This window comes from Mytilus edulis, chromosome 2, assembly GCF_963676685.1.
Source record: "Mytilus edulis chromosome 2, xbMytEdul2.2, whole genome shotgun sequence".
NCBI classification, from domain to species: Eukaryota; Metazoa; Mollusca; class Bivalvia; order Mytilida; family Mytilidae; genus Mytilus; species Mytilus edulis.
Window position 1 is genome coordinate 64,950,081 of NC_092345.1, and position 26,635 is coordinate 64,976,715.

At 33.3% G+C, this 26,635-nt stretch overlaps 2 protein-coding genes across 6 annotated transcripts in view; both read right to left on the bottom strand.

The window, feature by feature from the left end:
- Positions 1–774: 774 nt before the first annotated feature.
- Positions 775–26,635, bottom strand: part of LOC139512694 (ankyrin repeat and SOCS box protein 8-like) — a 36,160-nt gene continuing 10,299 nt past the window's right edge. For 2 of the 4 annotated variants that reach the window (XR_011662318.1, XR_011662317.1), the window contains exons 3-5: positions 9,892–10,045; positions 5,098–5,593; positions 775–2,042 (exon numbers count right to left, since the gene is read on the bottom strand). Coding sequence is in view for 2 of the 4 variants with exons in the window: in XM_071300546.1 (XP_071156647.1) it covers positions 1,443–2,042; positions 5,098–5,583 (1,086 nt within the window). In the remaining 2 variants the exon portion in view is untranslated. Of the gene's footprint in view, positions 2,043–5,097; positions 5,594–5,862; positions 5,980–9,891; positions 10,147–26,635 lie in introns of those variants that run through there. The other 2 variants (XM_071300546.1, XM_071300547.1) reach the window with 2 other exon arrangements.
- Positions 16,064–20,786, bottom strand: LOC139512693 (uncharacterized). 2 transcript variants are annotated; one of them, XM_071300543.1, is made up of 2 exons: positions 20,661–20,786; positions 16,064–17,564 (listed from the first exon to the last, which is right to left on the bottom strand). In XM_071300543.1, exons 1-2 carry the CDS (start codon positions 20,736–20,738, stop codon positions 16,143–16,145), a joined length of 1,500 nt encoding a protein of 499 aa, XP_071156644.1. In that variant the 5' UTR covers positions 20,739–20,786; the 3' UTR covers positions 16,064–16,142. The 2 variants fall into 2 exon arrangements, with proteins under 2 accessions (XP_071156644.1, XP_071156646.1); XM_071300545.1 differs by lacking the exon at positions 20,661–20,786 and adding an exon at positions 20,161–20,250.

The following is a 26,635-nucleotide window of genomic DNA, read 5'->3' on the forward strand; positions in this document are numbered from 1 at the left end:
TATAACAGTTTCGTTTTCTCGAGATAACGATATATTTTTTATCGAGATCTCGATATAACAATTTCGTTTTCTCGAGATAACGATATATTTTTTATCGAGATCTCGGTAAAACGGTAATGTTTTATCGTGATCTCGAATTAAAAAAAATATTTTCTAATGTTTTGTGTGTCCCCTTACGGCTTCCGTATTGAAACGCTGTGTGCGATATAGTCGACTGAATTAATATTACTCTGCATGCGTATATAAAAAATGTTTGTTTCAGAAACCGGTATTGCAAACAACAAGAATTCCTATACCTTCGAATATTTAAGGTTCATGCAGGTTACCGTAGATTTTCTAAAGTTCGTTCGAACTGAAATTCTCTGTACAGCTTTGTTTTTCTGGTAAGTTTATTACCGAATATGGTAAGTATACAAAAAGAAGATGTGGTATGATTACCAATGAGACACCAGTCAACAAGAGACCAAAATGAAACAGACATTAACAACTATAGGTCACCGTACGGCCTTCAACAATGAGCAAAGCCCATACCGCATAGTCGGCTATAAAAGGCCCCGATAAGACAATGTAAAACAATTCAAACGAGAAAACTAACGGCCTTATTTATATAAAAAAAAAATGAAAGATGTCCGGATTTTGTTCGAATGAACGAGATTTGAAGCCTTTCAAGTCGCTATCCAATCAGTATTAGGCATTTAAGACTTGTTTGGAGATGTAATTTAATATTTAAACTTCCTAATATAAGTAAACAAATATAGATGGATCAATTACTTATTTTATCATTTAATAGATATATCAGAAAGATACGTTAACCCCCGTTCACAATGCATCGGTATTAAAATATGGTATTTGTCAATGTGTGATTGTCACTTAGACAAGTATCCGCCACAGCACATGCAACAAAGATATTAACATATAGAGGTCATCGTATTGTATGGCCATCCGACACAATGTTCAAAATGCCTAACGTATTTCAAGAAATAAGAGGCCCTCAGACAACAAAATTTGAAACTATTCAAGAGAAAAACATCTGAAGCTGAAAGCATCAAATTTTAAAACTGATGATTGAAAGCAACCGGCACCAACCACTGCATGGTCTACATGTTTCTACATGGCTTATGACGGGCACATGAAGAATACGACGAGATTCTGTTATTAACAGAAAAACTAAGAAAAATTAATTTAAAATTAGTACATTTAATTGAAAGACATTGGCTGAATAGATCAATATAAAAATTCTTCTTCGCTGAAATTCATACAAAACAATTTCATAATATTTACTCTTCAGTGGAAAACCACTGTGGAATAAAAGAGACTTGCAGTATATCAAGCATACATCAAATATATCAAAATATCATAAAAAATATGTTATTACAAATCTCCCAACTAAAAAATAAATTAACATTCATGTATTGATTAAAAAGATAACAGATCATTTGAAATCACTGGAACTCATTACCAAACTTCAGATACGTTTTCAGACTGACGGGAATGTCTAAAGAATCTATGCTAGCGTTTGGTGTCTGAGTGTGTATACTGTCACGAGTCTTTAACCTGCATAGATGCTGTAATGTAAAAACACTTTTTGATGAGCTCATCAAGTTTGTGTAAACATCGTACACTTTATCCCTTCCTCGTTTATTTTTTGACGTACGCACTTTGCTTTGCGCCGTAACCTTAAATCCAAGCTTGACTAGATATTTGGCAAGTTTTTGTCTACTTTGCGAGTGAAAATCGTGATTGTCAGTTGCAAATTTGAGCAATTTATGTAAAGGTGTTTCTCCTTGGTGATTTAAAATGTTGAATTTAGCACCACATCTGATTAAAGCCTCTACTGTTTCTGTACAACACATCGAACATGCAACATGAAGAGGTGTATCCCCGTGGATTGGATCCTGAGTATTTACGTCACAGCCGACCTCAACTAGCTTCTCTATGATGGCAGCAGAATGAGCGGCAGCTACATGTATCGGCTGTCTACCATTGTTTCCGTAGAGTTTTGGGTCTGCTCCATGTACAAGCAACAATCCCACGACGTCTTCCTGTAAAAGAAGATTATAAGTTCAGTTCAAGTCATTCAACATGGAAAATAAAAAAGAATACAACAGATATTACAATTATGATGAAAAAAAAGTGGGAAGCCAACAAATGCTCCTAATTTTCCATTGTTGGCCAACACAAATGTTTTAATGGAATACATATACTTTATTTTAATAAAAGAAAAACAAATAACTCGTTGAAAGAGTAAGTGTATTTATAATTTTCAAAATTTATAAAACAAATTTGAAGATTCTACTGAAAGCAAACTGATCCAAAGTTTTTTTTTTGTTTTAGTGTGATGTCAGGTTGCATTCCCTTTCATTGGTGTATATGTCGTGTACAAGTTGCGATTTTGTACAGGTTATAACATGTACAAAAATGTTGTACATGTTATAACTTGTATAATGCAAAAATACAAGTTATAACATGTACAAAAGTACCTCATACGTGTTATAACCTGTACAAAATATTGCTTAAAAATGATTTTAACTTGTACAAAATTTAAGATAAATTTAGATTTAAATTCACCAATGCATAAAGAACAACAATAAATAAGTCATAACGTGTCTCTTTCTGTAGAGGACAATGATCACAAATTTTCAGAAATATATGTTTCATGCTTATGCAGTGGCGGATCCAGAACTTTTCCTAAGGGGGGGGGGGGGGGGGGGGGGGCGCTGACTGACCAAAAGGGGGGGGGCCGCTCCAGTCATGCTTCAATGATTCCCTATATAATCAACCAAGTTTTTCCCACGAAAGGGATGTGACACTATTTACTAAAAGCTTGCATTTCCTCAATGACAATTACGTTAGATACTAGTGACTAAATTCTTCCAAAAAAATTAAAAATAATGCCTAATAATTTTATGTAATACTCCTCCCTCTCGTTTTATAGCATGCATAGACTAAAATAATGTCCCATATGCTTACTCTGTAAAAACAAGAGAGAGCTGAAATAGTTTGTATTGGACCACGCTTCATTATCAATATCTTTGGATCTACTCTTCAACATTTTTGGCCTTCAGCATGACTTATGTAAATTTATAACTCAATTTCTTTTTTATAAACTATAAGATCATTGCATGAGGAGAATGTCATTTTGATGTTTTAAATATATATCCTCTACTTTGAACGCATGTATTTGTGGCCTTTGGATGTTGTCTGCTCCATGTGGGGGGGGGGGTCTTTTAGACGCATACCTTATTTCAATTCCCAACTTTATTTGTAGACACATCTATCCTGGGTATCCTCTAATGTCTTTTAGTGTCAACTAGAATGATAGTATTTTACTATTGCCTCCAAAGTGGACACTCACAATTATAATTCATCAAATAAAGATATGTCCATAGATAGTCATAAGAGGATCATAAGACATGTCCTAAGATATATCGTATGATAGGTCTTAGGAAGGCTTCGTAATACCGACCCCTGGACATTACTGTATCAAAAAAGAACAAAACACACTAACATACAAGTTAAAATCATTTTTAAGCAATATTTTGTACAGGTTATAACATGTACGAGGTACTTTTGTACATGTTATAACTTGTATTTTTGCATTATACAAGTTATAACATGTACAATATTTTTGTACATGTTATAACCTGTACAAAATCGCAACTTGTACACGACATATATATATATATATATATATCATGTCTTCTTTTATCTATAATACTAAAATTACGAGGTCCAATTTGTCAGCCGTCATCACGTAAAAACGACGAATCAAAGAATTCAACTTTATATATAACTAATATAGTACAAAGGTGTAGATTAAAAATTACACCACTCCAGGTCCTTTTGTTTTCCACGTAATTAATATTGCCAATGATTAAGAAGTTCCGGGTCGAGTCCGATACCGATACCAATAGTATATTCACCTGTTACCGATTACCTTATCTGTACGTTCCGCATCTGACAGGCGCACCACCAAACGGTGTATTCGGGATTAAAATGCTATATAGTATTACACGGGTCATAATCACAGTGTTGACACTACTTAATTGTCAAATTGTTACCTATTGTAGTATTTTAATCAGTTAGACTTTCTAAGATAACAATACGAATACTAAAAATCTGGACTAAAGGTACAGTTTTCAATTTGTTAGCGGGCATGACGTAAAACAGCGAATCAAAGAATTCAATATTCATAACTAATATAGGACAATGCTGTTGACTAAAAATACTCCATTCCAGGACCTTTTGTTTTCCAAATAATTAATATTATCAATAATTGATAAGTTCCAGTTCGACGAGTTCAAACAGAAAGATTTGAAAGCAGAGAAAACTGTGTATCTTATAATCAGCATGACTTTATCAGATGACAATACTAATACTAAAATAAGGCTTGCGCATAGTTATATACTTTAGTCACGGACCCGCGATATACGGGTGTATTCTAGTATCATATAAAGTAACAGCAATCAATCACAAATGGAAATTTCGATAAAAATTGTGTTGAAAACTACAATTGACTTTGATGACTTACTTGTTATAACAAATGTCAAGACTGTCATTTTCAATTCATTATTTCTCAATTAATAAACACAATTTTAACTGAAAATCATGAAGTTTGCAGAATTCCACAATTTCAAAATAAGAACTCTGGTTTAGGCCTGAGAGGAGAAAAGTTTTTTTTTTTAAATCGAATACCATTAGCAGGGATTTTATCAAACTTAACATGAAGATGACTTTGCCAATAATGTAATGCGATAAAGCCGTTTATTCAATCTCCTTTACTATGACTATTTTTCTCATTATTTTTAAAATGATCAAAATATAAAACAAAACTAACTTTTCATCATAGAAATAGAAAATTCATACAAATAACTTGCATTCTATCAGACTTTGCACATCATTTTCAGTTAAAAAAAATCTATCCAAACCATATAAGCTCCAATCTGACAGCTAAAATATTACTCAAAATCAGCTCAGTGAATTAAGTAGTAATTTTCTACAGAAAATTGTCATCCTTTTTCCAATGATTATCGATAGAAATAAATTTCATAAATTAGCTAAACAAATAATTGTCAAAAAACATAAAAGGATAAATACCTTGTTATCCATTGATGAGAAGATAGCGGGCATCAAAGCTGCATCGATGTTTGCTCCATTTTTAATGAGTACTTTTGCAACTTCTGTTCGACCAGCATGCATTGCGACATGCAGTAGTGGTTTTCCTTCGTAGAACACGTTCACATTGGCTCCTCTGTTTAGTAAAAGTTCTACCGTCGGCTTATTTCCTTTAGCTACAGCATGGCAAAGCATTTTTGAAAGGTAATTCTTTCCCATTTTGTTATCCTGGTTTGATAGAAAATGATCATCTACATATGGTAATAAAAGCTTCAGAAGGTCACATGACCCATTTGACACTGCTCTGATGAGTAAATCAGAGCATATCTCTGACATATCTGAGAGCTTGGAGCTTGAGAAATGGGTCATTAGTAAAGCTTTTAGTATGTCGTTGTGTCCCATATTCACACACCATTGTAAAGATTGAATTATACACTCCTTGGAAGCGTTTGGATTGACCAATTCCATTTTTCGTTACCTGCAACAAAACAGTAGCATGAGTATATAAAGATCACGTTGCATAGATGTCACTGATAGTATTGCTAATTAGTAAGCGCTGTCAGGATCCGATAACTAATTAGTATGCGCTTTCAAGACAAGATAACTACTTAGCGCTGTCAGGAAAATAATTGCGTTAATTTTATCACATCTTTATTGTGATTTGATTCTAATTACTGGTGTCATCATTTTTATCTTATTAATCCAGTATAAAAATGTCAATTTTCAAGTTTAACTGTTCATACGTACGTGTGCATGTTCGCGTTGATTCACCAAGATAAACAATATGGTAAGAAATTATAGACACATCCAGTATTGTAAATTTGCTTTAAAATCTTAGCTCTTGTCGCACCTTTTTAAATATTTGCAAATTGGTAACGGTTTTCTTTTCTTATTTGAACCAGTCATTTTTAAACTGGTTAGGATTGACGTAAATACTATACCATGTTAAATGGATGGGAAGTAATTAATCATACGTTATGACACAACATTCTCTGGATCTTATTTATTTATCAATTATATCAACTAGATCATTTAAATGAAATTTGGAAATATATTATATCATTTAAAATTGATCAAAGTGAAATCATTCAATTCAAAATACCCATGTGATTCACTAGAGTCACTATAATTCTTTTAAAGAGAACGGAAATGATATCCGATATTATTAGTACATATATTCAATTGAAATCAGACCAGTAGAAAAAAAACCTGTTTTTACAATTTTTCCTTTAGAAAAGTTTATATGCATGAATTATCATTAAAAAGGAAGGTAAAATACAAAATTAAACATGAAAGCGACCAATTTAAAATAAGAAACTGTTCAGAGTAGATTTTAAAAGTCGGTCACGGACTGAAATATAGGCCAAGCTTAATATTAACTAATGCATCTAAGAAGGTTCATTTCTGAGAGCAGATACTCCTAGATGCATTACTTACATTTACAAATGAAATCGTTTGGCTGTTTTGAGAGTTTAAGGTTTTAACACTGACGTTATATTGTTTTTATGAAATTTTCATTTCCATGCAGTTTTGCCTTTTGACCATTTTCTATACACCCTTTGAGAAATAAATGCACGTTGAGGTCGTTTGGGGCCCTTTCAGATACATTATTTAAGAACTCTCGTTTGAATTTTTTTTGGAGGTAATACTCATTTCTATAACTATCAGGTATAATATTGATGACATTTGCACTCTGTAATTGTCAGTGGCGGAATCATGGAGGGGGCACAGACAGAATACAATACAACATTACTTAATTCCCTAAATATCAGTACGCCCTCATTTTTGTATGGGAACAAATATTTGGGAAAACATCGTCCAAAAATGTCTCACCTCGCTCCACTCGTCGATATATTTTAAAATTTGGGAAATTACTCTCCTCTTACAAAAGAAACGGAATGATATCCCAGTTTTAAGTGTCATAGATAAATAGCTTCCAAAAAAATAAGTAAGGAAATTTTGACATATTAATAACTTAAATGTCCAAAAGAAACCAAAACAATTAAGATTAAATACAATCCGAATACCAATTAAAGCGGTTATCTTATGTGCAAAAAACAACAAAGTATGGATGTAGATTCGATTAAAAATTTCTAAACACTTACTTATTATAATAACAGGCACCCACAATTTTTTGTTTTCCAGTTGTGACTGAGTTATGAAGAATTGTATAACTAGCACAAAGGAATGGAGATAAGCCGATTACGGAGACGATCTGACCAATTAATCTTGGCCATAATTCTGACACATGATATCGATATTATATCACTTTTGGTCTAATACTAAAATCTCAACACAACAGAATATTCTAACATTGGTGATTAAGGTTAACAAAAGTTGAAGAAGAAAAATGATGATAAAGAAATAAATAAAAATGTGTATTAAATTTTTTCGAATTAATCTCAACTAATACTGATGATAAAACAGAATCCTGGAGAACGCAATTTAGGGGGGAAATTCATAAACGAAATCAAATATCCATACTTTTTCATTTAATAAAAATCAAGGGTTGGACCAGTGATAACTTATTGTCTTCAACTGTAGTCGACGGCCCGCGAAAATTTACTTTTACCATCTGTGAATTTTTTTTATCAAGATCACCTCCATATAAATATCGCCGTTGTTTTATTTGATTATTAGAAAAAAATCAATATGCATTTTAAACAACTTCAACGAAGAAGAAAATCGAAAACGTCTTCATATTGAGAATATATATAAGAAAGGTTTTTGGGTGGGCGGATGTAATTTTATTAGGAAGAAAAACTTTGAACTTTCATGTGAATTAGTCTTCAAATTGAAAATGAATAGGTAAAAGTTTTGATTGTAAAAAAAAACTATATTTAGTATATTTGTATTTCGTTTTAATTGTCGTTTTCTCAACCGTAGGTTCAAATCACAAGAGTCATAGTTTCTAACGCAATGACTAGTTGTGTCGCAATCCTGAAAATTGCTTCGCCCAACATAAGCATACTAAAACAAACTAAATAATTGAACAATAGTTTTCTGAATTTAAACTAAACATCTTTCGTATATACTTTATCGCAATGGCATTTTTTTTAAACTGTACTCATCAACTGATCATTTCCAACACAAAAAAAATTGTCAGACAAACATAAATAAGTATGGTCTGAACGGTTAGTTACATATGCGCCCTCCCTAGAGACGGGGCCTTATGTGGAGCAGCATCTGCTTACACTTCCAGAGAACCTGAGATCACCCCAAGTCTTTGGTGGGGTTCGTGTTGCTTAGTCTTTATATATAGTTTTCTGTGTTGTGTCTGTTTGTCTGTTTGTCTTTTTCTTTTTTAGCCATAATGTTGTCAGTTTATTTTCGATCTATTAGTTTGAATGTCACTCTCGTATCTTTCGCCTCTCTTCTAGTTGTAGTCGTAAAATGAGATACAGCAATATGATCAAAAATTTGGTATTCGAATTATTGGATCAGTACTTTATAACAAAACAGTCTACAAGTTGGAATTTGCTAAGTCGGTTAATAGTACATCATTCTTAAACTAGCGACCGATAGCTAGAAACTGTTCAAGCTACCAACTATTCATGTTATCAACTATTCAAACTATCGACTATTCAAGTTAACAACTATCCTAGCTATACCAACTATTTAAGCTACATGTACAAAATATCCAAGCTACCAACTATTCAAGCTACATTTACCAATTATCAAAGCTACCAACTATCATTCAAGCTACACGTACCAACTATTCAATATACCAAATAGTCAAGCTACCAACTATTCAAGATACCAAATATCCAAAATACCAAATATCTAAGAAACCAATTAGTCAAGCTACCAACCATTCAAGCTTCGTGTACAAACTGTATCCGAGCTATCAACTATTCAAGCTACATGTATACCAAATGTCCATGATACAAACTATTCAAGATTCATGTATCAACTATTCACGCTACATGTACAAACTATAGCCAAGTTATATATGTACCAACTATCCAAGCTACCAGCCAATCTTAACTATTTGCAACCAAAATTAAAGTTATATAGGTATAAAACACAATACTCTAAATGTCAATGCAAGCGATGTGTATACTTCAAACTAAAGAAAGGAAAGTAAAAATTACAGGAACCACATAGTAAATGAGAAATGACAAATCCTCTGGTCTGCGACAATTTTTGGTGATATACTGCATTGTTGCAAATGTGTCATAAAGAAAGTAACATTGTTACACTAAAGAGATATATAAGTGACACTCATGTAATTTTTTAATTAAAAAAAATGTTTCTCTATTCCTTTTTGTTTGAGCAGACCTGAAATATTGAGACTTACCTTTTTTCAATTCCCGCGTCTGTCCCGAACTAAACTAATCAGTTTTATGTACACATATCTCGGCATGTACTCGGGGTAGATGCCAGAAAACGGTGGGAAATGGAGGAGTTTGCGGTTTTTATTCATTATCGACTGACACATCTCAATAGCGCCTATACAACGAATAGCTTTCTAACTTAAGTCATGAACAGTGCAGAATAAACATTTAGTTAAGTCTTTAAAATAGTATTGCATGACCTTTGTTCTAAACATAAGGTGAAAGGTGGAAAGATAAACTTATAACTATTATGGTTCCTTTAATTTATTTAAAAGATACCAGTTTATTTTGATTCCAGATAAGTAATTCATTGAAATAAAATGTTATTTAATGATATTTCACCTTCAAGTATGTGTGTCTAGAATGGTAAATTGTCGTCCTACACAAAGAGCTTTTTTATTTATCTAAATTTACCTATATATATCTACAATGTGCTTACCTGTGTCTCGAATTTGCAATCACCATTTTTTTAATAATCTCCTGACTTATCAACTCTAGATTAGGAAGTGAAACCATTTACAAATTCTTTACATATGCTGTGAAACGCCGCCAAAATGGTTTCGTTTAGTCATTTCTTGCTGAAGGACAGACCTCTAAAGAGAAATTCAATACTGATTACAGTTTTACACAGAGCAATTTAACACTTCTAAAGCCGATTTACACGCTTTATTATATAAATAACCATTCTTTTAAATAATTTAACAATTTGTACCTGTCGTATATCGTTTGAAGCTTGAGAAAAATATTATAATCTTTTTATTTGGTATTTTAAGTATAACCAATTAAGCTAATCAATACATCTCAAAGATCAAATTAACAACATAGGAACAAAGCATATTGCTCATTAGATATAAATAATGTAAAAGAAATATCCTAAACCAAATGTGTATTTTATTTGTAAATCAATACAGTGATAAATCAATACAGTGATATATATATATATATAGACTGATAAACCATAAATAAAACAATGCAATCATTGTGCAACATAACGCTTATAAATTTTAATCACACATTTCACCGAAATATAAGAAATACAATTTAGGCATGGTCCACATTTTGTCGAAAGGTCCGAAGGTCCAATGTGAGTTTGCCCACCACTCGTTTCTCGTCCGTAATTAAGCGTCCGTCATAATATTCTTCCCGTCTGTACCAACTGGGTTAATTAGAACTTAACTTAGACTGCGTAATGTGTATGGACTATTCTCCGGTGACCTAGTCAATAATTTAAACATAAGAAGATGTGGCATGATTGCCACTGAGACACTGAGACAACTATCTACAACAGACCAAAGGACGTGAATGTAAGTAACTTTAGGGCACCCTAAGAACATAGTAATACCTTCTCCAGCTACGAGGAAAACTCATACCATACAAATTATATAGTAAGCTATGAAAGGCACAGATATGAATAATGGGAAACAATTCGAAAGTGAAAACCAACCACCTGCCTGATCTATGCTTAAACTACAAATCAAAACAAATAAGTCGGCTATTAACCTGATTATATCATAAATGATAAAAAAAGTGTTATATGTTACAACAGACTTAAAAAAAAACAATACATCAGACTTAATTCAAAAGTGCATGTTTGACTACAAGTATTCCATCGTTATTTTATGCCAGGTTAAAACAGCATGCCATTATGGTGACTACATCATTCTGTAATAGTAAACCAGTATGAACTACGACAGAGATAAATACATGTGCATGTAAGATCTGCTTCCAATGCTCATCTGATCTGATTACAACAACAGTAGTTCAGACGACTGACAACAACAAAAGGTACACCAATAATTCTAAAACCGAGAACAACAGAATATTACACCTGTATGATTATAACAAACCACGAGACAGTACTAAAGAAATACACAAAATATTACTTCCATAACGATATTTAAGACAATATAATATTACAACAGAGCACTATTCCTGCATATCAAAACAGTTGAATTGCATGACTTCTACATTGGGCATACTAAAGAGTCAATCTGACAACTACATTCAGCATGCAAAACAGCCGACATGACCACTACATAAAGCATACGAAACAACCGACCTGACTACTGCATTGAACACACAAAACAACCGACCTGACTACTACACTGAATACACAAAACAACCGACCTGACTACTGCACTGAACATATAAAAAAAACAATCCTGACTACTAAACTGAAAATACAAAACAACAGACCTGACTACTGCAAAGAACATACAAAACAACCGACCCGACTACTACACTGAACATACAAAACAACCGACCTGACTACTGCACTGAACATACAAAACAACAGACCTGACTACTGCACTGAACAAACAAAACAACAAACCTGACTACTGCACTGAACATACAGAACAACTGACCTGACTACTACACTGAACATACAAAGCAATCGGCCTGACTACTGCACTGAACATACAAAACAACCGACCTGACTACTGCACTGAACATACAAAACAACAGACCTGACTACTGCACTGAACATACAGAACAACTGACCTGACTACTGCACTGAACATACAAAGTCATCGACCTGACTACTGCACTGAACATACAAAGCCATCGGCCCGACTACTGCACTGAACATACAAAACAACCGACCTGACTACTGCACTGAACAAACAAAACAACAAACCTGACTACTACACTGAACATACACAACAACAGACCTGACTACTACACTGAACATACACAACAACAGACCTGACTACTGCACTGAACATACAAAGCCATCGGCCCGACTACTGCACTGAACATACAAAACAACCGACCTGACTACTGCACTGAACAAACAAAACAACAAACCTGACTACTACACTGAACATACACAACAACAAACCTGACTACTACACTGAACATACACAACAACAGACCTGACTACTAAACTGAACATACAAAACAACATACCTGACTAGTGCACTGAACATATAAAACAACAGACCTGAATACTTCCACTGCACATACAAAACAACAGACCTGACTACTGCACTGAACATACAAAACAACAGACTTGACTACTACACTGAACATACAGAACAACTGACCTGACTACTGCACTGAACATACAAAGAAATTGGCCTGACTACTGCACTGAACATACAAAACAACCGACCTGACTACTGCACTGAACATACAAAACAAACAAACCTGACTACTACACTTAACATACAAAACAACCGACCTGACTACTGCACTGAACATACAAAACAAAGACCTGACTACTGCACTGAACATACAAATCAATCGGCCTGAATACTGCACTGAACATACAAAACAACCGACCTGACTAATGCACTGAACATACAAAACAACAGACCTGACTAATGCACTGAACATACAAAACAACAGACCTGACTACTACACTGAACATACAAAACAACAGACCTGACTACTGCACTGAACATTCAAAACAACCGACCTGACTACTGCACTGAGCATACAAAGCAATCGGCCTGACTACTGCACTGAACATACAAAACAACCGACCTGACTAATGCACTGAACATACAAAACAAACAAACCTGACTACTACACTGAACATACAAAACAAACAAACCTGACTACTGCACTGAACATACAAAACAACAGACCTGACTAGTGCACTGAACATACAAAACAAATACCTGAATACTGCACTGAACATACAAAACAACAGACCTGACTACTGCACTGAACATACAAAACAACAGACCTGACTACTACACTGAACATACAAAACAACAGACCTGACTACTTACACTGAACATACAAAACAACAGACCTGACTTCTACACTGAACATACAAAACAACAGACCTGACTACTGCACTGAACATACAAAACAACCGACCTGACTACTGCACTGAACATACAAAACAAAGACCTGACTACTGCACTGAACATACAAAGCAATCGGCCTGAATACTGCACTGAACATACAAAACAACCGACCTGACTAATTGACTGAACATACAAAACAACAGACCTGACTACTACACTGAACATACAAAACAACTGACCTGACTACTGCACTTAACATTCAAAACAACCGACCTGACTACTGCACTGAACTTACAAAACAACAGACCTGACTGCTTCACTGAACATACAAAACAACAGACATGACTACTGCACTGAACATACAAAACAACATACCTGACTACTACACTGAACATACAAAACAATTGACCTGAATACTGCACTGAACTTACAAAACAACAGAGCTGACTGCTTCACTGAACATACATAAATGGTGACCTAAATACAATATTGAACATACAAAACAACCAACCGGACTACTACACTGTACATGCAAAACAACCGACCTGACTGCTACATTGAACATACAAAACAACCGACCTGACTGCTACATTGAACATACAAAACAACCGACCTGATTACTACACTGAACATACAAAACAACCGACCTGACTGCTACATTGGACATACGAAACAGCCGACCTGACTACTTGACTCAGCATATAAAAACGGTCCACCTGACTTCTACACTGTCCATACAAAACAGTCGACCTGACAACTACACTGAACATATAACGTATAATAGCCAACCTGACCACTACACTACAAAAACATAATTGACGACTTGTCTTCCTCACTCAAGATACATGTATAAAACAGCTGATTTGACTACTACATTGATCCTACAAAACGGCCGACCTGACAACTACACTGTACATCCATATACTAGTAACAGCCGACCTGATAACTACATTGAACATATATATAAAAGTCGAGGTGACTAATACACTGGACATACACGAAATTAAGCCGACATGACTACTACAGTGCATGATAAAAAAAACCGCCGACATGACTACTACAGTGTATACTAGTACACAAAACATCCGACCTAACTACTGCACTGGACACAGATAACGGCCGACCTGACTACCACACTGAACATATCGCACGGAACAGCCGACCTAATTATTACACTGAGTAGAAACAACAGCCAACCTGACAAATTCACTGAACATTTACAACAGCCGATCTAACTACTGGAATGAACACATACAACAGCTGATCTAACTACTGCACTGAACAAACACAACAGCCTACCTAACTACTGCACTGAATATAAACAACAGCCGAACTGACTACTGCAATGAACACACACAAGAGCCTAACTGACTACCACACTAAACACACACCAGCTGACATAACTACTGCACTGTTAGTCTAAACAACAGCCAACCTGACTACTTCACTGAACATATACAACAGCCAACATAACTACTGAACTGAATATAAACAACAGCCAACCTGACTACTTCACTGAACATACACAACAGCCGACCTAAATACTGCACTGAATATAAACAACGGCCAACCTGACTACTTCACTGAACATATACAACAGCCGATCTAACAACTGCACTGAACACAGGCAACAGTTAACCTAACTACTACACTGAATATAAACAACAGCCGAACTTACTACTGCACTGAACATACACAACAGCCGAACTAACTACTGCACTGAATATAAACAACAGCCGACCTGACAAATTCACTGAACATTTACAATAGCCGACCTAACAACTACACTGAACATACACAACAGCCAACCTGACTACTTCACTGAACATATGCAACAGCCGATCTAACAACTGCACTGAACACAGACAACAATTAACCTAACTACTACACTGAATATAAACAACAGCCGAACTTACTACTGCACTGAACATACACAACAGCCGAACTAACTACTGCACTGAATATAAACAACAGCCGACCTGACAAATTCACTGAACATTTACAATAGCCGACCGAACAACTGCACTGAAAATACACAACAGCCAACATAACTACTGAACTGAATATAAACAACAGCCAACCTGACTACTTCACTGAACATATGCAACAGCCGATCTAACAACTGCACTGAACACAGACAACAATTAACCTAACTACTACACTGAACATAAACAACAGCCGAACTTACTACTGAACTGAACATACACAACAGCCGAACTAACTACTGCACTGAATATAAACAACAGCCGACCTGACTACTGCACTGAACATATGCAACAGCCAATCTAACAACTGCACTGAACACAGACAACAATTAACCTAACTGCTACACTGAATATAAACAACAGCCGAACTTACTACTGCACTGAACATACACAACAGCCGAACTAACTACTGCACTGAATATAAACAACAGCCGACCTGACTACTTCACTGAACATATACAACAGCCGATCTAACAACTGCACTGAACACAGACAACAATTAACCTAACTGCTACACTGAATATAAACAACAGCCGAACTTACTACTGCACTGAACATACACAACAGCCGAACTAACTACTGCACTGAATATAAACAACAGCCGACCTGACAAATTCACTAAACATTTACAACAGCCGACCTAACAACTGCACTCAATATAAACAACAGCCGAACTAACTACTGCAATGACAAACACAACAGTCTAACTGACTACCACACTAAACACACACAACAGCTGACATAACTACTTCACTATTAGTCTGAACATAAAAAAAACAACAAATGCAAATGAACACTACTCCAAAAAAATAACTATACAGTCGAAAGCTCAGATGACAGAATAAATGGCATATATAGATTGATGCTGATATAACACAGTGTATTTATTGGATGTATATCGTTTTAATAACATAAACCTCACAAGGAATAACAAAGCGGGGTATTTAGTTCGAATCGAGATTAAGTCCGGGGAAGAACGGTAATCGAAGATCTTCACCACCGAGAAAAGGAAAGCGCATTTGGTCAAATTTGTTCTTAAAACAACTTGGTTTCAACACGGTGATAGTTCCTTGGTTGTGATGTCCCACCCATATATTGTTTTCAGTATCTACGCATACAGCACTGCTATCCGCTAAACTGTCACCATCTTCACCACGCACAATACCTATAAATTTACCATACGGATTGAGTATGTGTAAACATTCTTTGTGAGGATCGACAACAAGGAAATATCCATCGGCAGTTGAACACACGGACAAAGGAAGGAAATTTTCTGAAAACAACGTAAAAGGTAACTTCCACCCTTTAAAAAAACCTCGCACTTTTCCATCGTAATCTAGTATAATTACTTTGTTTAGGTGAGTGTCACACACAGCGATTGTTTTGGTTCTATCATTAGATGCAATTTCTGTTGGAAAGTTAAAGATAGGTTCCATTATATCTTGTTTAATTTCTTTCACTAACGCGCCTTGTCTATTGTAGATATTTAGGACACCAGGACTAGTTTTGGATAATTCGCAATCATTATTTTTACACTTGGCGGTACAAAGATGGGTTGGCCCACTCACTGCAATATTTCCATTCTGCAGTTCAGTCATACCAATTGGATGAAAAGTTGGTGTTTTCACAAAATAGTATTTTTTTGAGTCAGGTGGATTGTCACCATAGCAAACGACTGCTTTTAGTGAAAAATGTGAAATAAACAGTAATCCATCCATCGTCTCAAGCACTGTCGCTGCATCTCCATGCAAAAGAATTCTATTGACTATCTTTCCATGCTTATCGTACTTCACAAGAAATTCATTTTCGTTTAATTTTACATAAGCACCCCCAGTTCTCGATACGGCAATAGAACGAACGGATTTTCGTATATCATCAATTGGAAGAAACTCTCCGACAAACATAGAAATTTGTTGACATAAAATTTCTGTCTTCATATTTTGATGCATTAGAGACCAATGTAAATGAGGGGGAAGAGTGGCGAGACTATCTTTCTCACTGTCGTCGTCACCTGGATTGTCGGACTTTTTATCATGAATATGAAGACGGTCACATTTTTTGCAGATAATTGTGCTGCATAAATAACAATTCTTATAAACGGGTAATTCTTGACATTCCTCGCATAGCTTTGGAGTTTTCTCGACTGGAACAAAGTAATTTGTTGGGAAATCTGTAAATCCTTTGTCTGGTACATAACAAGGCTCCCTGCATAGCGGACATATTAAGTTTGACTTGTCTTTTAGGCCTCCTAGAAACTCGTGAAGACAGGAAATGCAGAATGAATGTTTACATGGCAACATTTTTGGAAATTTAAAAGTATCCCAGCAGACAGAACAAACATTTTCGTCACCCATTTTTGCCTTAACCTGTAAAAAATTAAACAAGATTTTACTAAAAAAAATATTTTTTATCAAATCTATCTTAAAATATTAAGTGTCATTAATTTATGGACATTACTAAGACTGTAAATTTACATACAGCTTGGTATGTATCAACCTGAATGTTCGGCGCAGTGACTGTTTATTTTCAACGGGAAAAAGAGGAGATCACGAGAAGAAAAAACATGACTTTTGTGGTTAATGCTCATGAGACAAATTAGGAAATTTTATTATAAAAGGAATAGCTAGCACCTTTTATGTCGTTCTTTAATCTTGATAAGCAATTTTTCTAAGTTCGTGTCAGCATGCAAACATCTATCTTAGCAGTTACTTAAAGGACTTCCACGACGAAATAAAAGTTTACATCGGTTAATGTTACATTTGTTATTGATCAAAGCTAATATACATTTGTAACCTTAATTATGATGTTTTAACAAGGTTCTACCATTCAGGGACTAAAAAATTAAGAATTTGCTGTTATAAACCACAATATTGCCTAAAATGAGACAATGTATAATTAATTGATATATAACCATATGAAACCATAGCAATGACCATTCATCTTTAGTTTTTGGTAAGCTTATTTTTCCCATAAAATAAGTTGTTTGATTTGTCTCAGAAGGAGGGAAAAGTATAATAGAAAAGTAGGGTTTCAATAAAAAATAGGGAAAAAGCAATTCTAAAAAAAATATAGTATGAAATTTCTCTGGTGTAGCTAATCCCTTTTTTATTCGAATAAAAAGCAAATAAAAAGGGATAATTTTTTTCAATAGGAATAATCATCTCTCTAATGGATTTTTTTAGCAATGTAATTCGAGAATCGTATGACATGTGAATACAGTCAAAGTATTCAATGAGACTGTTAGTTCTTTAATTATCAAAATATTTTAAACATGTTAATGACGAGCATTCTGAGAGTATTGTATATGTGGTAAAACATAGTCTCCTGCCGCTTAAGAATTAATTTTACTGGAACAAAATGCTAACTTGATCTTTAACTTGTCATGGTGTAAACTATATAACAAATATCTAGTCAATATATTTAAGCATGACGAAAAAAAGTGTGGAAAAAGGATTATTTGAGTGAACTTTTCTAAGTCCGAGGACCATAACTCTTCACAAAACCATCGGACCGGAAAATAATTCGTAAATTATCTGTTATTTGTCATGATTAAACTAAATACCAAATTTCAAATCAATATCTTCAAGCATGAAGAAAAAAGTTTGGACAACTGATCAAACAAACAAACAAACACACAAACAGACAGACAGACAGACAGACAGACAGACAGACAGACAGACAGACAGACAGACAGAAAGAAATTTTGGGTTATTAAGAAAAGGTTTAGATGAAATTTTAAGCTTGTTTTACGTAGCGAATTAGATGGTTTTCAATAGAATAATTTTCTATGTAACTATATTCATTCTGTAAAATAATAGATTATTTGCCAATTTTCAAGGTTGTACTGATGCGTATTGCGATCCCCGGATTTTTACGAGATGAGGTCACTTTGCAACAGTGACATATGGAAAATATGTCGGGGGAATTGCTTCCTGGAAGGAAGCAATGAAAATAAAGTAAACTTCTTCTAAATATGAATAAATTAAAGAATTTTCTTCAGAAAAAAAGTATATGTACATAAGTTTTATAATGTAAACTATCCATTGAGTTATAAAAAAACATATGCATTATTTTTTTTAATTTGGGGTTTCTTGAGTTCAAACAACGAAATATTTCATTCGTTTTGCAACTATATGTTAAGATAAAAAAAAAATTAACGACGTTTCTGTCTACAATTGTCTATCCTGTTACTGTAACCATAGCAACCATAGTAACAGGATAGACATAACAGGATAGACAAATTTCTTCGTTTTTGATTGCTGTTGTGAAATAACTACTCCCTTTGTTGAAGTGATTATGGTTTTCTGTTGTGAATTTGGTTTCCAACACGTTATTGCACTTTTTACAAGTATACTGTTGGTGTAATTAATCAAAATTGTTGGTAACAGCATAGACATGAAAAAAAGTACCCTGTTTTCACTAAATGTCTTGAAATTTCTTTTCTCTACACTGTCTTCAAGAAACTTTGCGTTTTAAATGTAAAGGTAACATATGTTACATATAATGATAAAGAAGCTACGATTTTTCGTTAGAGTAATTATTAACGTTCTTAAAAAGTCCCTTTTGCAGATAACAAGGCGATCAGAAAATCGGGAAAAAAATCATTTGAAATGTGTTTTTCTGACACTGTACGCACACAAATACCTCCAAAATCTTAACAAAATAGATGGAAATCTTGTTTATTATCATAAATCATAAATCCGGCAAGTTTTCATTGCTCTTTCATTGCAACTGAAATTTCCATTAGAAATTTAAAAAAAATAGCACGAGTGTACTGAAAATTCGACATTTTTTGAAAATGACCCATACATAGGGGCAACTGTTTGGCTGTGTGCAGGATGTATAAAATTGAAGTCGCATCCACATCAAATGGTCGGAATAGGTATGATCTCTGATCCTTATAGAACTCTTACTATAACTCTTTTATGGGTCCGTAGATGGACTGCTTCTATTAAAAATAACCGCATTTTCTAGGGACTGTCGAAAATCTCGGACTTCATATATCGGTCGACTTCTCCCACTTGGCAAAACTTTCATTCAGTTTGATTTTACATACTTATTGCTAACTTGTTCTCGTCCTTATATATATATGAAATATTAGCCACTAGAAATATACATCCACTTAGTCTTTTATGGGACGAAAACAAAACAATGCTACATGCATACAGCAGAACACGCACAGGCACTTGTTTCTATCCATGGGAAGATCCACTATCATCATATATTAACGAGCTTGTAAATATACGTTGATAATGGATCTTCCCATGGATAGATTGAGAACCAACTGATTGTGATGGCACGCCCAAATTGAAAGTAAAAGAGGTATCACTTGGTTTTACTTTATGGGTCACGGTGGTATTAAAAGAGAATGCATAAAGCACAATTCTACTGATCGAAAATTTCAATTGACACAAAAAGATTTGCTAATACAGAGGTAAAAAAGAAATGAAACCAATTCATACCTTATTTTGCGATGAAATCCTGATAGGAGGAAGTAAAATAATTCTAAATATAGAATTGTGACATACATTAAATATCATTTAAACTATAATATCAATAGCATTGATATCATTGTTTTAAACAGATGCTTTTACGTTATCATGATGTAAATTCGTAGTTTAATATTTATAAGTTATATTCGATATAAACTAGTTTACAATATGAATCAAATAAGAATGACGGGTTATCTAACTTGGAAATTCCCACTGATATAGTTTCAGTTTCGAACTGAAGCATACTGTCCATACTGCATTTATATGGATCCAAAATTGCTGCTTAATACACTTGTATCTGAATTTAAAAATATAAATTTTGATCAGGGACAATCAAATGCCTTCAAGACTTTTTTTAGGGGAAATGTTTTAGTCTTTATATAGACAATAGACAATAGACAATATTTTATTCGCACAAACACATTTACATTAAATGGTTATGGCATACAAAATTAAAACAATAAACTGACAATAGTTAAATTGATTATAACTATATTAGAGTGACAGTGGTATTCACAGCGAAGAAGAAAAAGGCTATAAATATCAACAGTTTACACATTGTTAATGTTCATGAACAATTATAAAAAAGAACACAAACAAAAATTAGGTTGCATATTAAACAAAGTTACACAGATGTTCTTAATAAAAGACAATCATTAATATACTTTATGGTGATTTTTATAATGACTGGTAGACTGCTATTTAAAAGTACAGTCAAATGATTTAGTGTTATAGTGGACTGCAATTTAATAAAATTGAAATTAAGATTTTTATTAATATTTTGTATATAGGTATCCCTTAATGATTTATAGCATGGACAGATTGAGAAGAAATGGTATTCATCCTCAATTTCTTGTCTGTTACAGGATAAGCAAATGCGTTTATTTCTTTCAATGTTGGTATAACGCCCTCTTTCAATTGCTAGGGAATGCGCACTTAGTTTAAATTTACTGAAAACTGATCGGTCGGTTTTGAATTTACATATATCAATATATGGGGGCCTTTTTCTAATTCTTTTAGTATGACAAAAGAAATTTAATTTTTCACATTTATTGATAGAACAATTCATAATTTGATAAGCCTGGTCATAGATTCTTTGTTGGATACTATTTATGTGATATTTTAAATTAAAAGTATTAAAAGTGAGATGACCAAAACCTAATTTATTTAACCAGTCTTTTACAATGTTAACCCATTTACTTGTTTTCTCTACATTATTATATATTTTATGGACTAAAGTGTTAGGAGAGTTTACAATGTGGTTTAGAAATTTTATAGCTGAAAGGTGAATTTTAAAGTACAAAGGGATTCTGTTTGTCTCAGTTAAACAGGCTACATTTGTTGTTTTGCACTGTACTCCTAAAATTTCTTTAATAAATTTAATATGTAAATGTTCAAATGGATCTGAATCTTTGAACACTTGGCTTACACCCCAAACTTCACTTCCATAAAGAGTTATTGGAACAACTGAAGTATCAAATAATTTTTCAAGCATACTGCAGGAATTATCTAAAGAGACTGTTTTTTTAATTTTAAACCAAGCTTTTCTTCCTTTTTCCATAAGATTTTTTTTTTGAATGATTTAAACTTCCTGAACAATTTATAGTTATTCCAAGGTAACAATATTTTTACCTTGGAATAACTATAAATTTAATATATATAATTAGTAATTAGTTAGTGCGTTTAAACAAGGAATTGTATATTTTTAATTATTAAACTTGGTTGTTGACATATCAAATTGTTATATAACTAAGTCTATTAATTCTAACCAATTCTTTTCACTTTCTGATTCCTGAGAATAATCATTAATTGGGAACCATGGCATGATGAATCTGCACCAATATTTCAACCAAAACCTAAAAATCATGTGACGAAACTTTTCTGGTAACTTTATCATCTATATTCACAGCTAATGACATGGTCTGAAATTCTGCAAATTATTTATTCACAGCTAATGACATGGTCTGAAATTCTGCGAATCATCTATACACAGCTAACGACATGGTCAGAAATTCTGCGAATCATCTATTCACAGCTAATGACGAGGGGGGGGCAAGGGGTTTAACTGTTATGCTGTTATGGGGCAATTTAATTCTTTGTTATCTGTTATTTTGAAAATATATTTGCTGTTAGCTGTTATTGTCTTATTCTTTGTTAGCTGTTATTGGGCTATTAGTTTTTTTGTTATCTGTTATTGTGATAATGTATTTGCTGTTAACTGTTATTAAAAATTGGAATGTAAGCATTTTTTTTTACAGTCAATATTCGGTATAAACTGAAGATCATTGGACATTGGGGTTTACCACTACTAATATGTTTGTACCGTATTCAGAGAAGGATTCCATTAACTTTTACCCATCACAGAAGTGAGGTCCAGGACAATTCAAGTATATCTTATGATTATCCTTTGTAATAAATTCCATTTTTTTATGAATGTGTATTTAGAAGTATCTTAATTTCTTGTATGAGAATAATGTTCCTGGTTTCCCGTACGAACATATTAAATTAAAACAATTCTTAATATGACAAAAAGGAAAACATTTGGCCAGGAATCTCTGACAAGGATCTCAATTAAGGACTAGGTCCTAACAACCAGTTAACCTTTTATATAATATGGTACATCGACTCAACTGTGTGATTCTTTTCAAAGCAGAACCAAATGCATTGTACAATGAAAGTTCCAACGATGTACTTGGGTCTGAAGCTGCACATAACTCATTACAAACAAAGATTTCTTTCGTTTCAAGCCATTGTTTCCCTACTAAACTATGTATTCTACTTACTAGTACACTTGGTACAATCAAAAACCTCAGCTGATAAAAAATTGTTCAAATAGGGTCTTTGAAAATAGTGGAATAAATTGCTTTTGGAGTGTCAAAATTCGTTCGAAGTACTTGATAAATTGCATGCTTATAATTGGTGCTTTTGATTTTGCTACCCTATATACCACTTTGCCTCATAGTCTTATTAAGGTGGCTCCTGGGTACAAAGTTTCAGCAAAAAATTAAACCTTTATTTTTTTATTACAAGTTTTATTTATTACACTATTAGTTATTACTTTTTGATATGGTACCAAAATCAACCCAAAAAAATGGTTCCGTTTGGCCTTAGAATTTAAAATTTTTATATCATTGAAAAAGCTCCAAATTATCTCCCTTTGGTGCAAAAATTGCCATTTTTTGGCATTAAATTTGAAATATCTTTTTTAACTCATCGGTGACCTATATTTTTTATTATTGTTTTCAAATAAGCTGTACATAAACTAAATAATTGTAAAATTTAAGCTATTTCTGTAATTAGGTTATTTTTTTATTTCGATATTACATCTATTTCTCCTATTAGTTCAACAGAAAAAAAAGGACATTAACAAAAATGTATGCTTCTTCCAGAGGAAGATTGTGAGCTTAAATGAACGGTGACCCCATCTTTTTATTTCATTTTTCTTTAAAGTATATGATAAAGTTCATTTATAAAAAAATATAACGAAATCCTATATTAGAAGAAAAAAATTGATTTATACCCAGGAGCCCCCTTAAGAAAAATTCACACACCTCATTAAATGGTCATTTAGAAAAAGTCAGAATATTCAAACTCTTTTAGGTCATTTTTTTATTAGCAACAAAAGGAGCTTCAGTCAATATATATAAACAATACACCAACGTTTCATGAGAACTGCTGAAAGCATTTTTGAGTTATTTTGGAAAACAAGAAAATACCACCTTTTTCTAAGGAATAAAATCCCTTAACTCAATAACATAAAATGTAAATAAATAAAAATCGAAAGGGAGTTTACAACAATAGTTATAAACATTTCAGCAAAGTTTCGTGAGAACTGCTAAAAACATTTTTGTGTTAATGTCTGAAAACTGGAAAATCCCCCCTTTTTAATTAATAAAACCCGCTAACTCGGAAACGTAAAATCTAAAATTTATAAAAATTGAAAATGACCTCATATTAATAGATATAAACAATTCACCAAAATTCCTTGCTTTGTGAAAGCATTTTTGAGATATTCTCAGAAAACTGAAAAAAACACCAATTTTATTGAATAAAAACCCATTACCCAGAAACTTAAAATCTAAAATTTATAAAAAAAAAAAAAAGGGAGCTCACGTCAATAGATATAAACAATTTCCCAAAGTTAAATGCAAATTGATTAAAGAGTTTTTGAGTTAATGTCCGACATGTTGACAACAGACGGACATCAGTATACCATAATACGTTCCGTAAACGAGCGTGTAAAAAATATTATACTATATTGAGTAGCAATTTAAACAGATTCTAGATACATAAATTAATACTAAAAACATAGTCATAGAAAATGGAATGCATTACAAAGGATTATATCCGCAATAAGAAATACTGATTTGTCAAAGACCGAATTATTTTAATATCTCATTTACTGTTATCTGTTTTTGTACATTTTAATTCCTTATTATCTGTTATGAGCCAAATCAATTTGCTGTTTTGCTGTTATTGGGACCCCCTTGCCCCCCCCCCTCAATGACATGGTCTGAAATTCTGCGACATCAACACAGGCTCTTGTCTCTAGAAAAAAATTCTTAGACAAATGCATGTGGACATCAACTACATGTTAAGACGGTATATAATACGTCAAATATTAAACATGCTTGTTTGTTTAAGGACGTACATCTCTGAGGGGGGATAGGAGGGGTCTTGATCCCGAAATCCCGGACTTAAAAAAAACGAAATCCCGAGGTCCCGAATTTAAATAAAGCAAATCCCGACATCCCGAAATCTGAAAAAAAGGATTCCCGGATCCCGAAAGGGTCAATCCCGAAATCCCGAGCTTAAAAACACCCGATCCCGGAGTCCCGATAAAGGTCCTATCCCCCTCATCTCTTAGGAGCCAAACATTTCTAAAATTAAACTTTTTTCTTAACCTGTTTTTTGGGGGTTTATATATGACTGTAAAAAAATAATTGGCGAAGAACAAAATCCTATGGTGGTGCACTTCTTTTTTTACTACGGCCCTTAGAAAGTACCTAATTTTGATGATTTTTCCATTTTTCATCAATTTTGGTGCTATTATCTTGAAAAAAATCACAGTTCCACAATTAAACTTCTTTTCATACTATCAATTAAGATGAAGTAGACCAATCTGGATAAATTAAACTAAAAAATTAAAGGTAGGTGTTAATATACGAAAGTTTTGTCATATTGTTATGCTTTTTTTGTGTCAAATTTACCATGCTGACAATTTGTAAGTTTGTGATATTTGTTAGTTTTATGAACAAAATGCATTTTATTTCATTTTTTTGGTTATAAATGATTGAAAAAATACACATCTAAGAAATTTGAAAAGAAAAACATGGTATGGGATGTGCATGATTCTGTTAAAATCATTTCTTGTAGCCCTCGTCCTTTTTCTCAAATTTTGACTTGATTGGTCGTAAAATTTGAAAAAAAAAATGATTTCTCAAATACTACTCATTGTTAATACACAATTTTTTCACAGAGTTAAGTTTGATTATAACATTGGAAATAATTCCAGAACGAGTTTTCAACGAGACTGAAGCGTCAGAAGATAACATCCTTAAAGTAAAGCATGTTAGAATCAAAGTACTGAAGTACTGAACATCGGAAGACCACAAGTTCTTGTGAATGGTCAAAAGCACTTGTCACAGAAAAAAATCACATCTCTATACCTGAAACTGAGGTTAATGTACAGAGATAAAAAAAAAATCTGAGACAAGTTCGTACGTGGATGATGAATAAATGGCAGGAAATTCAACCTAACCGTAATAACTATTATACTGTAGTGATAAAAATCAGTATACACTGGTTTGTTGTTATATATTATATTTATATAACAGTTGAATGTAAAAAACTATATATAACTTTCATCCATTTGTATATCATTCTTTTCTACTAGTGCATGGTGGACACTCTTCTGTAAAAATTCGATTAAAAGATTGGATATG